The sequence below is a fragment of the Diuraphis noxia genome, unplaced genomic scaffold (assembly GCF_037042655.1).
Source record: "Diuraphis noxia isolate RWA-SAM2 unplaced genomic scaffold, SU_Dnox_SAM2 contig0002, whole genome shotgun sequence".
Taxonomy (NCBI): Eukaryota; Metazoa; Arthropoda; class Insecta; order Hemiptera; family Aphididae; genus Diuraphis; species Diuraphis noxia.
In genome coordinates, this window is record NW_028301712.1 from 66,949,861 (window position 1) to 66,967,379 (window position 17,519).

The window sequence follows — 17,519 nt, forward strand, 5'->3', positions numbered from 1 at the left end:
ATCTGAACCGAACCTAACCGAAGCTAAAATTATTATTCTAACGAACCCGAACCGAACGAAACTATTAAAAATTTTTTTTCGAATTGTAATTCGAACTCAGTAATTTATTTTATTCTATCGTAATTGTAATAATTTAAAAATAATAATTAATAATAAAATATTATTATTTTTTTTTTTATTGAACGTTACAGCTTCGGCAGCATAGGCCATATATATATTATTATTATACTTAATTTTGATTACTATAAAGCAGAAAAAATTTACTTTAAATATTATTTGATCAAGAATATTTTAAAGCTATGTTTTCAAACAGTAAATAACACTTGATAGTTCGGTTCGTATGTTGTTTTTTTTTATACCGAGTTCGAATTTCGAACCGAACCGAACGTCAAGGGTTCGATTCGAATCCCAGATTCGAACAGTTCGATTCATCACTATATGTGATATTATGTGTTCCACGTCCCTGTCCGTAAATATTATTTACGGTCGGTTGGTTATTTTATTTTTAATAAATAATTATTTATCGCCGAGCAGTGTGAATCGTCAATATGAATGCGCAAGTACGCGTACAACAAGAACTCGCAGGCGGCTCTCGAAATGGAAATATTTCATTTTTAGTTGTACGTTGAGTTGCCTGTTATTACGTGACAAAGGCGTTTTACATGTTTTTTTAATTTTTACCGACAATGCGCACTAACAAGAAATCAGATCGATTATTATACAGGATATACAGCTTGTTCATAGTGTACAATTTATCTTTAAAATCGGAAAAAATTACGCGTTTTATTTTGTATCATTTCCAAATACACCACTTTTAAAAGATTCAACGTTATAAATAGCTATGATGTTTAAACGTGAATGTGTTTGCAATAAATGTTTTCTAAATCGAATACGTGCAACGAGTTTAAAACAATATTTCGACTAGTTTATCGATGTAATATTTCATAATATAATACAGCGCACAATAAAAATCTAACAAAATAGGCTTACTCTAAAACAGTAAAATAAACGACTGCACGAAATACTTAGTGGAGGACCTATTTATGAAATCTTATGGATTATCCTAAAGCGCAACACAGTGACTGCGATATTTTTTAGTACATTGAGCAAATTAAAGGAAAAAATATCGGATATTTATTTACGGAAAAGTGTTAGTTGGAAGTAAATTTTTAGTTGATAACAATTGATGAGTTTAACAAAAAATTAGTAACTGGTCTAAAATGTTTCGAGTTGGATTCTGGTTGTGTATACATTTCATGCATGTAGGACTTTTTGTGACTCTTCACGACTGGACGATATTGTAATGTTTTGAAAATAAAACTGTTTTTTTTCGCCACGAAAATCGAATCAGTTCGCTTATATTGTATATAATATTTTATCGCGATGTATATTAACGTAACGCGAAAAACAATCAAAACGTTTATAAACACATAAACGTTGTAGAAGATTTTTATTGACTTCCATTCGTAAAAAAGCGACCACAACAATAATAATTATTAAGTGTTTTAATAATAATTATGGTTTTGGTAGATAACTGCTGTACAAAAAAAAAAAAAACAAATCCTGACGTTCAATGAAATTAATGCGCACACCTACATCCGTCATTATTAATTTATTATCCTATTTAACAACCAATAAAACGAAAACACGTTAAACTTTTAGAGTTATTTAATAACGTGTACATACGCGCGGCTCGTGTTTACGACTATAAATAATATAGTACATTATAAGATAAGTATGAATATAAATGTATATTCATGTGTTTTGATCAAAATTGAGGAACCATTGGTAATAAGCTAATGTTATAACTGTAAATGATATTTGATATTATATATTATAAATTATAATCGATTATTGACATTTGATCGGTTTAACTTATACGCTTCTGATATATTATGTATGACAGCTAAAAACGGACCTTTAGAGAAATATGATTTAGTGTGGTCCGGTCTAAAAATTGTAAATTTAATTTTTTTTTTAATTCGTATGTAGATACATAGAAATAATATCGTGTTATAATACGTATTGTATAAATAATACAAAATATTTATTCTATATATAAATATATTTATTGTGAGACCAGTTACAAGGTCTTTAGAATACTGAACAAGTTGATTCGCAATCGAACATGTATATATTGTGTAATGCGCGCGTCTCATAAAATATAAAAGCCTTATTACATATCATATATATTATACTAGCCAACTCGTAAAATATTTTCTTATGAATATCGAGTATAAAGAACTTTTTTTTATCGTAAATATATATACGCGTTATGTATGTAATAATATTATGTATACAATAAGAGTACTTAAATAGAAGCGCACAAGACTCGTACGCATATAATGAAAACTTCGAACTTTTCTCCAAAAAATTGTTTTAGAAAATAATGATATTTTTAAATTGAGTTATAAAACTGATATTAAGAGCGGTTCAGAATAGTTAAACAATATAATTATAATATATAAACGTGAATCATATAATAGTACACACTATATAATATTAGCTTTGAATAAATTCAAAGTCATATTATATAGGGCATAATATGTAATTTTCGCCAAAAACAACACCCCCCCCCTAGAAAATATACATGTAATTTGCACCCAATTTTAAGGTTGTAGTGTGCACCACACAAAATTAAATAAAAGAGCATTATTATTAAGTACCTAATCTACGACATAGTGTACGTACCAAAAATGTAATTTAAGCCATTGGTCACCTTACTAAAATTATAATTTGCACCAATTTAAAATTACTGATTAATTTTTTTAACAACTTAACATATTATATTTTTAACCATTGGCCAATCAAGTTCATTTTAATATGAAATCGGTAATACAATAATTATAAATGAATGTATAATATAACAATATAGGTATAATAAATATACGTATACTGTATAATATGTATATTATAAGTCTATATTATATTCGTTGAGTAATGCAATTAAAAAAAATTAATATTTATAGAATAATTATTATAAAAATTGTTTATTGAAAAATTGTAATTTTTCGTCGTAATAAAACATATATATTTATATTATATATATTTTATTTATAATACTTAGCTTACTTACCTTCTTTTTATATTTGTAGCTTAAAGATAAAACTTTCAGTCAAATTTATTTTGTTTGTAATCTTCATATTATATATATATTTTTTTTATTGTTAGGGCTTCGACAACTGAGGTCATTGCCTGGGGAATTGTAGGGGAAGGTACTGTAAGGTTCATATCATATTTATTGAAAATTTTCCAATCAATTTTTATTTTTAGTAGGATTTCGTTTTTTAAGATGTATGGTCTTAATTTGTATCAATGTTTCTGTTTGAAATCTTTATCTTTTTAGTAATTCCAAAAAGTAGTAAATAGTAGGATTTGAAGGTGAAAGTGTGGCAAAGGTAATACTTTCCATTTCGTTTTTTGTTGTGGTGCAAAAAACATATTTAATTTTTAAATTTGGTGCAAATTACATAAGGGCTTAAATGCACTAATTGATAGCGCAAATTACCATCTCCCATTATATTATATAAGTACCAAGAAAAAACCTCTTAATTAATCAAATGTAATAATATTTAGATATATACTTTATATAATTTGTTTGATATTTAGGTATATATAATTTTATTTACAATATATTACAATTAATATTATATTAATAATGTACCTTGCAAACTTAATCGAAAATCAACGTTGAGTTCCGTGGTCAAACGGATGTCGAAGATTCTTTTTGATAAAACAATTTTTGAAATAATGTTTGTAGAAACGAAACGCTGATGCGGTCGACGATAAGATCTTGTTCCGTGACGATCGTTGTCATTAAATCCATATAGTTAAAACCTACGTTTTTGATTTTAAATTTTTCATACCGATTCACTGAACACTTATTATGCTCCGTGATGAGGCGTAAGTCGACCCTTTCTCGCAAAACAAAAACCTGCAGTGCCTATTTAGTACCTTCCAGTTACTTATATCATATATAAGGTAATACACAGTTAATACGGTATATACAGATGTATAGGTAATTATTAATAGGCGTAAAATAGATACTCTATACTTATGTATTATTATGATTGTCCACGCTGTGGCTCCAGTATATGCTATAATGGTGTTGTGACTATATATAGGTATAGGATACTCACGATCTTATTAAATTGGATGTACACATGCGAAACCGCATTTTATGTGTATAATTATCTACGAACAAAACACAATCGCTGCATACGTATATAAATACCCCAATGTGTGTATATATATATATATAGGTATATTTATTAAATGTTGTGTATAGTAACAATTATTAGATGCTTGTCGAAGGGGGAGTTGGGGTACGCCGCTTAGAAATAATGAAAATCGCCAACTCATAATTTAAGGCCGTACTACGCGTATTTTAGGTATAATGGTTGAGCAACCGCCTCCTCGAAGGTCTTAAAACGCGGGTTGTATAATATAATATTGTAAAGCGCGCGCTGAAGATAAAAAAAAAATGCACGTTATTAAAACTATATACTTTCTACCTACATAGATCCTTCTGCAATCACGTCTCTGATGGCAAAATGATCTTAGCTCGAGGTGGCTCTTTATTATTATTGAATATTATTATATAAAATATCGTTGTGTATCCATACGGACCATACGGTAAGTACCTATGTACCATTTGAAAGTGAATAAAGCTATAGAAAGCCTCAGGTTCTACGCTGCAAATCACTGCGGTGATTAAAATTTCTAATACCTAAGCGTTGGAAATTGTCACAACGATTAACCTTGGTAGTAAATAACAATAATAATAGTTGAAAGTGCAATTATTTATTTCGATTGAATATGTTTATAATTTTTATTTAAATTAATATTACTAAACATAATATATTTATTTAATTGTTGTGACAATAATGAATATAATGATCATATAAATATATAAATATATAAATCATATAAATATCATATAAATTTTATTCATTTATTTGTATTACCTATTTTATTAAAATTATTTACAATCTATACATTATACTATAAGACGTATAGTGGGTAAATTTGATAATTAATGTTTTTTGACAGGATTTTAGCAGATCTTATGGGCAGGCACTCAGCAGTGGCACCCAAAAATAATAGTATTATAATAAGATTATGTTATTATGTATATTGTACCTATTACGCATATGCCAGTAAGGAAGTGTATCTGTGTGTGTACAAATAAGTTAACTATTTAATTTTAACATGCATTTGAAATACGGGATGGCCTAGTGGCTAATATGAGGTATTTGTAGTTATTGTATGAACAATTTAATACTTCCAAATTAAATGTGTCTCATAACAAAGAACTTTTTATAAGTTTCGAAATTTAATTTGTGTGATATATGAAATACTCAGCAATATATTCAGCTTCGGTCTAGTATGACATTAAAAATGTATATTAACTGAAAAATAAAATCTTGAGAAATAATAACGGTAAAAAAATGTGGGTCAAAAATTATATTTTCAACTCTGCAGTATAATATATATATATATATATATTATAATGGTTTACCCGTAATGCGGTATACCTACTGTGGTTGAAAAAAGCTTACACGCATACGTTCGTTTATCTACTCGTGTAATATTCGACATGTATGTAGGTACTCGTGTGCAATCGCTGTCGCAGCTGCACTCTCAGCAAAATGATTATAATATCATATCACGTCCAGCGCGGGTCGTCGCTGTCGTCGGGCGCGCGGTTATGAAACTTTGGCTGTGACCGCACAAAAGTAATAGTTATCGATGTGAGCCTATACTATAGTCGGTACATATATGTATATAGGGTTATGTGTGTCTATACCTAAATGTGCGTTTTGTGTGCCAATCGTTCAAACTGTACACACGACGATAAAATAGTATAATACAGCCACGCACACGATAGCAAGTCCACATTCTAATAATAATAATAATGGTATTGTGTCGCACGCGCGATAGTTGTAGATGTATATATTATTATATAGGTCTATATATGGAAGATTTTATGACGCATATTTTTTGTCGCTGAGGGAACTTAAAACGCAGTGAAGGTAGATGTCTGATACGTTTGAGACGTCTAGGAAGGTATATATTATCTATTTTTAATATTGCGTATGCTAAAATAAAATATTAATAATAATATTATGGCCGTAGAAACGGCGGTTAAAAATATCCGATATCGACTAAACCCAAACACCGTCTAACATCTCAAATTCTCAAACTCACTATCAATAGTCTACCAGAGTTCAGTCCTAGTCATAATGTGACAGTATTATGAATAATTATGCTACAGTATTATGCAGTACCTTTATTATTCACTGCTGAAAAATACACTGTAAGAAGATACCTAATATAAAATGCAACAAATTAGGGTACCCATTCGTTTGATTATCGAATTATATGGAGCCCGCACTCACATATCGATAGCTCTTTTATTTTTATACCTACTGCACTCAAATAAAGTATTTATACTAAATGAAAATAAAAACAAGCCGTAGTAGCTAATCGAAACGTATAAACTTCATTGAAATGACGAAGAATAATAAACGTATACCTACCTTAGGGCTTCGGATCTAATAGTAACGAAGTGAAACACATCACGAATAGGTACTGCAACTACAAGCAAAATTTTTATAAACACAAAATTATAGATAAATTAGTTGAAAGAAAAATAATTAATACAACTCAGACACGAACACGCATAAGTGAAACTGCTGAAACCTATAGCCTATGGGTGGGTGTTATATAAGTGTCACCTATTGGCTATTGGTGAAATCTAAACTACTCTAATGAACCAAAAATAATATTCCTCAAGATGATTGGAAATTCACCTTTAATTATATAAGTACATAATACCTACCATAATATTTTTTTTTTATTAAACGAAATATATACCCTCGGCGACATGGGCCATTGGGTTACAAATTTTTATTTCATTGGGTTAAGATTACATTATTGACAACTATATTAATTACAATTTTCATATTTTATTTTGTAGTTCTGCCTCTGTGATGAACGTGATGGTAGCTGAAAGTGAAGAACTGTTCTACCATAATATTTTTAATATCAGAATATTTCAAATTATATTGTGTTGAAGCTACATGTCTACAATGTCTACTAGCTGTAATATAATATATTCAGCTTTGATGTGAAAAAAACCGTTTGGATTTTGTACTCGTTGGACGACTTTTTTGAATCTCATCTTCCCCCTCCCCCAGACCACAAACAGCAGAGTGTTTTTCTTGAATTATTTTTATTTTTTTAATTTAATTTTGAGTTCGGTAACTGAGGTAACTAATTAGGTGTAAGTTAGTTGGTACCGTTTGGTTTTGCGACTGTAGGTTTTTGGAACACTTGTGTGTTTGTCAGAATTTCTAGTGGAGGACACCCATAGGTTTCTGCCATGCCCAGGTGGGGGATGGCAGCCTCTCTCTCCAGACATCACGACACCGTGACTACCCGAAGAGAGGTACCGCCCGTGACCGAGGTTCGAACCGGCGACGGTGCGAGTCACAGCCAACGCCTTGAAACGCTTGGCCATTCCGTCCCCTATTTTTTATTTATCTATGCACTTTTTAATATACACATAAAATATTTATATTATGTAACCACAATATTTTCTGGGGTTCGATTTTCTCACTGTAGGCGATCACGTTGGGAGTACTTATATATTTTTTTTATTAAAAGAAATAAGTACTGATATTATTATTATTATTAGATAGACATAGACGGTATTATTATGTAACACACGTTCGTTACTGAACGCCTTCGCGTGAGATTACCATACGTACATTGTATATTAAAATTTATAATTATAATGATATAATTTAGTCGACAAATATACACACACACGGGAAGTTACGCCGCCTAAGCCATGGCTCAATTATATTTATAATTCATACCTATTATTATATGTGTTATATGATATTTTATAATAATAATAATAATTTAATATTGTATTGGACAAATATATTATATTATTATTATTATTATACGATATAAGTGCACGTGTTTTTCGTCCGTACAGCTTACGATACCAAGTATACCATGCAACCTTCTCCTCATCTGAACCGAATTTCGATATTTGTACCGCACCTCCTCACGCACTTCCCCACTACACTGACATCTTCAGCCGAGGGGGACGCGTAGCATACGATTTATGAACGTGTGTGTATTTGTGTGTGTGTGTCTCATACATGTGTGTGTGTCTCGGCCGATTGAAATATGACGACGACGAAAACGTTTGAAACGGGCATTATTAGGTATTACCATAAATAACGTTCCGCTCAGTCACCGGACGATGACGAATCATCTGGTCGTATAATAATAATAATAATATGTATCGTTACAGCAATCAATCCATCGATCTCGACTGAATCTGTTTTTTTCAACACTGGCTCAATCATAGAAATCAACACCTAAATATATGAGTACTTTTATTTTATAGAAACACTTCAATACCACAATAATATTCTATAATAATAACGCATGCGCGCACCACGCTCTCGGAGACAGAAAAAATCACCGGCATTTTAAAATCGCCATCATAATATTATCACATTATGTGTATAGAACATTATATATTGTATAGATCCAAGAATATTTTTTGTATTACGTAGCTACGTATCATAGAGTCTTACTCTATGGTACCTACGTATATGCTTGAATATATTGTTAATTGTAATTCCCGGCGTGTCTCGTTATCCGTCACTCAATTTCTATACGGTTTACAATTTTTCTGCGAACGCCGTGGACCTATTAAAATATATCATACTAATAGTCTCATGTCTCAACCACGTGAAATAAAGAAAATCAATTTATTCCAGGTATTATAATAAACACTATAATATTATAGACAAATATTTTACCAAAACTACAGATGAGAATGTTCTGCTGCAGTGACGAATACGTGAATTATTATGACCCACGGAGAAGACCTGAATTGGACAATGTAATAAACTAATAAATATTGAATGACAAAAACTACAAAAAAAATATTGCAATTGTGGAGTATTTAATTCTCATCTAATCATAATCATCTATATTTTATGAAAATGTATTTATTAATTCTTTATTCAATACCAATAAATAATTTAAAACCTTAATTTTTTCATTCAAACTTCCATAACCTTATGAAAAAAATCATATTGTTTCGCATAGAATCAAACATAGGTATAATATTGAACAGACTGAACAGAACAATTAGAATAAATACTTTTAATACTTATTAGTTTTTGATATTTATTAGCTAATTTTAGAAAATTCTTAAAGCACGGTGATTAAAGAATAATAATATAAGATATATATTTATCTTTAAAATAGAATACTTTTTTTACGGAAACCATGCCATTAGACGATTAGACCTTGTTTCCGTCACCCTATTATGTTACGCTTGAGTGTTCACACGTGCGGTGAAACACGATTGAGCACAGTCCCTATTTTGAAAAAACCCGATTGAGCACGGTCCATATTTTTTAACAACCCGATTGAGCACAGTCAAATAAATGCAACGTTGCCAATTTTTTTGTCCGACTACAACCAGCTAGACTACACGCGTATTTTGAAATACTAGTACTATGAAATGGAAATATTTGTCAATCTGTGTGCTTTACTAGTCGTGGTGATTATTTTCAATCGTGGTTTCCCATATTTTGAAAAGCGGCACGAGTTTAATCGATAAATAATATACGAGTCGTGTAGGAAATTAGGATCGACGTAATCGTAAAATCAAAATAGGTACACTCATGCATTGTCGATTACGCCAATTAAGATTATCTGTACGACTGTAAGATTGGATATTATTTGTTATCTACATAATATAATATAGTCATATAGAAGTGGGCTTTTGTATTGCCAAAATGGCAAAATATAAGTAACTTAGACTCAATATTATCAGGCGTTAGTGGTTAGTGTCGTTCGTCGTTACGCGTTAGTACGTTACACCGTTTTGTTTTAGATAACTTTTTTTATATACATAGAACGCGATGGACATTAGTGAAATAAAAGTTATTTTATCCGAGAGAGGAAAAGAATTAGCCAATGTTGGTGCTTTTAAGTACAGATTTATTGGATTAATTAAAAAAGGCGAGTTATTAAAATGGCGGTGCACAAAAAATAATTGTACAGCTATGATTTATTCTGGGCCAGATAAAAATATCGTTATTAAATCAAGTGGACAACATAATCATGTAGGAAATTCACCTAATAAATTAGAAAGGCAAGTATTACGTGAAAATCCGAACTAGGAAATTGGCTTAAGAGTTTTTTTGGATTAGCTTTTCTTCCTAGTCATGAAGTAGCCGATGCATTCGTCGAACTCATGAGTGTCTGCCCAAATGATGAAGTCTGCTCAGAATTTAGCGATTATGTTTTCAATAATTATATAGATGATGAATCTTCATTTCCCCCAAATATATGGGCTAAAGAACCTATGTTTGATCCAAGGTAGATCATCCAAAGTCTAATTATTAAATATAAAAAAAATGTCAATTTAATTTCTATGAAATGTTTTTTTTTAGAACAACAAACGCTGTTGAAAGTTTTCATAGAACTTACAATTCACAATTTTATAAGTCTCACCCACACATACACTTGGTAATTATAGTTTTACAAGAAACGCAAGCTGAAACGATGACAAAAATTCGGTCAATTGAAACCGACAGTTATAAAAGTATGAGTTTTATTGAAATGCAAAAAATTAATGCAACTATAATGGCTTACGATGAATATTTAAGAAATAAATGTTCTAAAGATTTACTAAAATATTTATTAAAAGTGGGAAATAAGTATTTAGGGATACCACTTTAAAACGTTGACACATAATACATATTGTATAGCATAATAAAAATATTCAAATTAAATATATAAATTAACTTTAAGACTTTTAACTTTAACTTTTTTTTGTATAGGAGATGAATTATATATATATATTTATAGAACAAATGAACTTTTATTTATTATTTTATTATTAACGTTTTTTTACACACACTTTTATTTAAAAAAAAATTATACTCAATTTATTACATCAATAGGTAAATTAACTTTTAGACTAATCCGTATAGGACTTGAATTATATTATATATATTTATAAAAAAATGAACTATTGTTTATTATATTATGTAATTATTATTTTATTATTAACTTTAAGACTAATCTGTATTGGACATAAATTATGTATATTGTATATATTTGTAAAATAATTTAATTTTATATTTTTATACACTAATTAATAGCTTGATCATTATTATAAAATAATTCCTGTAAAAATTTCAATTTTTTTTTTAAATTTTTATTTTTCTGTGTGAAATGGCAACGTTGTACGTATTTCTATGCTCAATCGTGTTATATTTTGGATTTCTATTGTTTAATTGTATCTATGCTCAATAGGGTAATGAAAAAGGTAAACTGTGCTCAATCGGGTTCCAGCCCACACGTGTAATGAGTAGTTCGAGAAACTTATTATTTGGAAACACGTCATAAAAGTTATATCCACAACTTGACACTCATCGTGAGCAACGCCCTCGCACTAACCAAATAGTATGCATATTGCGTATGTTATAAATTTACAGTAAAAAGAGAATGAGAGAATGAGAGAGAGAGAGAGAGTAATTACCTTATTAAATTTACAATTTTCTATTATAATTCCCATTCCTTTCAAATTCTACTACATCATTGGCATGTGGCCACTATTATAGTGTGGTAACGCGGTACCTATATATTATACGAACGAGTAAAAATATATATAGCCAAAAGGGTGCGTGAGTTTTTTCTGGACATCACACGACTATCATACAAACAAAACAACAGCAAAAAAAAAAAAAAAAAAATAATGAAAAAAATCTATGTTATGCTCAAAACAAGACTATAAAATGAACCGTATGTACAAACACACCGAACGATCCCGTTAGGTGTTATACGTTTTCAGGAGAAAAAAACCGAATTGTTTTCGACAACAAAACCGAACGGCGGAGAAAAAAAACTTTTTTCCCAAGTCTCGGTTCTAGTCGTATTATACAATAACGGTATTTGCGGACGATCGGAGGAGCAAAAAATATGAATATTCCATAATATATATAATATATATGACATAGGTATAAATATATACTGTAATATCGTCACCCCGAATATAAGAACCGAAATGGTACGTGTTCAGTCAACGTCCGAACGACAGAGTACTCGGACCAAGTGCGATCTGCGAGTAAGTAAAATTAAATTACATTCATTTTGTCTTATTTCGTTTCGTCAACTCAACTTATTACTACAAGTCTGTCTCTCGCGTCCGATACTTGCAAGGGAAAATCGTATTTCTATCACACCGTTAAGTCTCGCTCAGGTTTATGAAACTCCGTGTAGTTTTAGTACATCTTCGTCGTATTATACCCTGCGTTACTAAATCAATAAGTGCGTTCCATAATGCCGTCGCAGCAGTAAAATTATATTTTGAAAAAAATTAATTCCGATCTTAAATTTGGGTCTTGTGGTACCGCATAATATATAATAACCACGTCGTACGTAGGTGATAATGCCTTTCGACGCACACGCACAGACTAATTACGTGCACACACACACACACACACATCAGGAGACCGTTACTACTGTATAGGTACGCGCGCAGTATTTGTGTGTTAATATATGCATGATGCGATGTATTAACATAGACGACCGACGGCCAGCACGGTAGTAGACACACAACGCAGGTATGACATGTAAATGATATATTATTGTTATAACAATTACGTTACCATATACCGAAAACCGTATAATTTATGATTTACTCGTGTTTGCACGCGGCACTCTGTTTGCTCGCGTTTTTCGTGCCGCCTTGGTAAACATTGGTCCCGAGCGAGTCGAACAAATCGGGAGCGTAATAAACTAACAATAAATACTAAAGAATACATATATAATAGGTACCTAATATCATAAACCATCGTACACACACATTTCACAATATATATATATTTTTTTATTGGAATAAAAGGCTTCAACATCCCAGGTCATTAGCCTAAAAGTAATAATTACAAGTTAATAATATTATGAGGAGACTTTTCTATAAAGGGGGGTGTAAAATATATTATGTACAATTCTTTTTCTTTTTTTTTATACTAATTTTGATAAACCTATATTTGTGAGCACAATATATTATAATGGCGGGTGTGGGTAAGCTTTGAGTATGTTTTGTTTTAGTTTTGATTTCTCAATACATTATTATATTACGTCCGTCGACTGGAAAGAGATCTGATGATGCGCGGGCTGTTCGATGCACAGTCGTTTTACGCAGTGTTTTAGTATTTTATTTTCTATAATCAATGACGGGATATAATTTGTAATTTAAGCGAGTATATTCACTGCGCCGCGTACATAATTCGTTCATTTATATTCAAATTATTATCACGTGAAACGGCGTGCACATAATATACATATTAAACCGATATATTATACGTATATATATATAGTATAATATATTTCCGATTTTAATCCCGGACAGATGAGAATAATCGTTCGACTCTGCGGGTCGCCACGACGGGTCGAAGAATTTCCTTATTTATCGACGGCGACGCGAAGCTGCGACAGGTACCTTCATCTATACATATAAATGTATATATATATATATATACGAAATCCGCCACAGTTCCAATGACATTGGTCTCGAGCGCGAGGGAGGGGAAACCAGAAAATCCGCCGCCGCGTATCCTATCAGAGAAGCAATTAGCATAGAAATGGGGTCGGGAACGACTAAAATATATATAATATTATTGTTATCCGACTGCGGTGATAATATTATATATATAGAGAAAGAGAGGGTAGGGTATAGGAAAAAGGAAAACACGAGAAATTCCCGCGTGGGAAATCGCCGGAAGGAAATGCAAGGGAATAATACGTGCTTAGTAAATGTTTCGCGTGGGAGGCCGTATACATGTATATATATATATATATATATAAAGGGTATATTCTGTATTCAGCACTGTACGCCACCCCTGCACCACCACTCCACCCACACATATTATAATATATATTTACGGCGTGTACGGCGCACTGACGTGTGTGTCGCTGATGGCCGCCGCCGCGGTGAATACCAAAAACTGCTGTTTTATGTAAATTCCGAGCGAGGGAAAAAAAGATTTCTCGCGAGGGATTTGAATACAAAAATAGGAATATAAAAAAAGGGCGCAACCGCTTTTAACGCGATTGCGTTATTTATTGTTTTTTTTCTCGGTCGTCGTTTTCACGACTCCGCGCTGAGCAATTTATAGGAATGTATATTATTATGTGTATTATATAATACTGTACAGCTGTGCTTTATTAGTATATTATGTGTATTATATATTTTAATATTATTACATATTTTTTTTTGCCGTCCAATAGCCATACTTTATACAATTATTATGCAATATAATATGCATACATACCGCTGTATAGATTGCAATGGCGTTCCCGATAAAACGCCATTTTTCATTAGCATATCCCCCGCGTGTTTTAAACTTTCCGGTTATGATTAAAATGTTTTATCTACAACTTTTATATGTATAGTATGTTGGTAGGTACATTCCTGTTCGACCGCAAGTTCACAAAATTAATTATTACAAGCAAACATGCTCTTTTAGTAAAACAAAACGTATTAATCACTTTTTTATTTTTTCGGCTGTATTATATTATTCTATTATAATATATAGAACGCCAAGGAAAACCATTGTCAACTGTTTTATATATTAGGTAAGCGTGTTATGTTCTTGCTATTTTCTTTTATGCACGTGATTCGATATAGTCCGAAACTATATGCAAATAAACGTAATAAGATTGTATTATAGCCTATAGGTACCTTATTTACTATTAATTTCTTTGATAAAATAATATTTCTATTTTCTAATATCATATTATACAAATCCGTTCAAAAAGTGTGATAATTTATCAACATTATGCAGGTGCTATACTTACGTAGCGCACGTATATTCGAATAAATTTATTTTTATTTACGGCAGAATATTTAATAATTATTTTAATTTTTGAAAATGGTGTTACTGTGCTAAACTGCTAATAATTAGGTTTAAGTGGTGTGTCTCTATATTTTATATTTTTATGAGAAACTATAGTCTATAAATGGTAAAAATATTGTTAACTTCAATTGAAATTGAACTATATATTTTGATAGGACTAACAATAATACGGTATTGGCAATGATCCCGTTGAATAAAAATCGAATAATTCGCTATTTGAATTTATACACCACTATATACATAATAACGAATACATAATATAGTCATATTATATATTATATAATATTATTATATTATACTATAATCGATGTCGCGCAATATTTATTCTATATTTGTTCGTGTTTAGGAATGTGCAGCTGTATGCACCATGTATTATGCATACATGTCGGTCCACGCATATTATTATAGTGTCCCAGAAATCTATACATATATATATATATACTTGATATTACGGACTAAAATGTTTTTTTAAACCGAAATATGAAAATCAATTACGCGTTTCACAACCTGAGCCAAAAGTCGAACGCGGGTAGTAATTTATTGTATTTGTTATTATTATTTATTTTTCTTTCTATACCGTTATGCCGCTGTCCACATATTAGTTTACGCAGTGTGCCTATATACTTAAATATATATAATATACAAACAGAAGATATGTGTACAGTGTACACAGCTACCTATTTCGGGTCAAATAATATACGTCAAAAACAAATATTTTAACGTCCAAATATCGTTCGACCACCGCCGACGTATTCGTATTCGTGTATTATATTAGTATAGGTATGTATATATTATGTGCACAATATAATTATTATATCGTCGTACTTAACTAATTTTCGTCGTAAAACCGTTGTCTCGTTCCATCGGTTTTAGGCGTTTTAGCTAAAATTAACGTCATCGGGCGACATCGACTTGTCGTAACATATTATATTATTATTATGACGATATTAAATTAGTCGTTCGCTAGTGCACGGAATAACGAGCAATAACAGTTTAAAATGAAAAGAATCTTTCGAATTATTTCGACCTATATAATTTATATTGTTTTTATTTATTTTTTTAATCTCATACATACATACATACATACATACATACATACATACATACATACATACATACATACATACATACATACATACATACATACCGAATAATGTGCCTCACTGATAGAACTCATCGTGTAGTATGATATAAACAATATAGCATCGATAAGCGTGTATATAGTTATAACAACTGCTGTGGATGCCCTAATTCCCCGTTCCGCTTTCAATGGTATTTACTTTGGTCATTGTTAAACGTGGAACGATTTCGAGATTTTTGTTTTCATCAAGGCGTACCTATATTATGTACGCGATGTGGTGTGATTTAATCAGTGGCGGGTGGAACAAATTTTATTCACGGGATAGAAAATACTCTTCAACCCGCGTACCCATGATAGATATCCTAAGTTAGATCCTTAAGTTATTCAGTGTGACAATTATCCAGTGTAAGGCAGTATATCAAATTCGGTTGTGCTGTCACTTGATGTGGTGTATCTAGTATATACAATATACATATACGCAGACCGCTTACTGAACTTATTCTGCCAGAAGTAATCGATCGACGAGCACATTATACTCGAATATAATATAATATATGTATCATAATAATATACTATATATAGATTGACGCAGTGGTATGAAACGTATACCGCACACAATATATATATAGCTATACCTATAGGAGTTTTAATAATATATTATATCATATTGTATGTTATTCACCGTATGAACAATATTTTTTGCATTCGGTCGCCGAAAACGATTTTCCCGCGCCGTTCGGTCTTTCGCTCTCTCATCCCCCGCTAGAACATCTCGGTTTACGGTCTTGTGCACGAGCATTCACTCATTACAATACAATATATACCTACCTATTATTATAATAACGCGCACATTGCGTACAATAATAAAATATTACATTGGAACAGAAGGTATCTATGTATAATGTGATGGTGTACACGTGTAAGACATGTTGTACAATGTATTTTTTGCTGAGCAAGAAGAAAAAAATTTCCTCACAACGGTATACAACGTTTTGTACGTTTGTGTGTAACGCAAGGCGTTTAAAGACGTCTGCATGTATATTATTTATCATAATATATATTATGTATATACTCGAACGGGCACTGGCTACTGAATCGAGGAACACATTATTACACACATAATAACGGATAAAATTGTCGCTTATTATGTTTAATATATCACGTGACAATAAAATACAACGCAAACGACCAGAAAAAAACATTCGAATTACCACGAAACGCGTGTGAAATAACTCTCATATACATTGTAGCGCGCGCGTATAATGCATATTATATCATATAATATATGTATTATTATATTACATTGTGCAAATCCACGATTTCTGCATACACATTATGTGTAGGTAAATATATACGAAAATATAATAATATGTACAGCTACCCCGCCAAACGATGCTTATATGCAGCGCGTATATCATAATTTATATAAATATCTAATACATTTTATTATCACATCGTAGACT

At 31.0% G+C, this 17,519-nt stretch overlaps 1 protein-coding gene and 1 long non-coding RNA gene across 4 annotated transcripts in view; both read left to right on the forward strand.

Moving 5' to 3' along the window:
• Positions 1 to 10,227: 10,227 nt before the first annotated feature.
• Positions 10,228 to 11,404, forward strand: LOC149058819 (uncharacterized). The gene is made up of 2 exons (XM_089221408.1): positions 10,228 to 10,428; positions 10,503 to 11,404. Exons 1-2 carry the CDS (start codon positions 10,304 to 10,306, stop codon positions 10,789 to 10,791), a joined length of 414 nt encoding a protein of 137 aa, XP_089077534.1. The 5' UTR covers positions 10,228 to 10,303; the 3' UTR covers positions 10,792 to 11,404.
• Positions 11,405 to 12,124: 720 nt separating this feature from the next.
• Positions 12,125 to 17,519, forward strand: part of LOC107162301 (uncharacterized) — a 33,726-nt gene continuing 28,331 nt past the window's right edge. For 2 of the 3 annotated variants that reach the window (XR_016190115.1, XR_016190117.1), the window contains exon 1: positions 12,155 to 12,680. This is a non-coding gene — a long non-coding RNA (uncharacterized LOC107162301). Of the gene's footprint in view, positions 12,681 to 17,519 lie in introns of all 3 variants that reach the window. The other variant, XR_016190116.1, reaches the window with a different exon arrangement.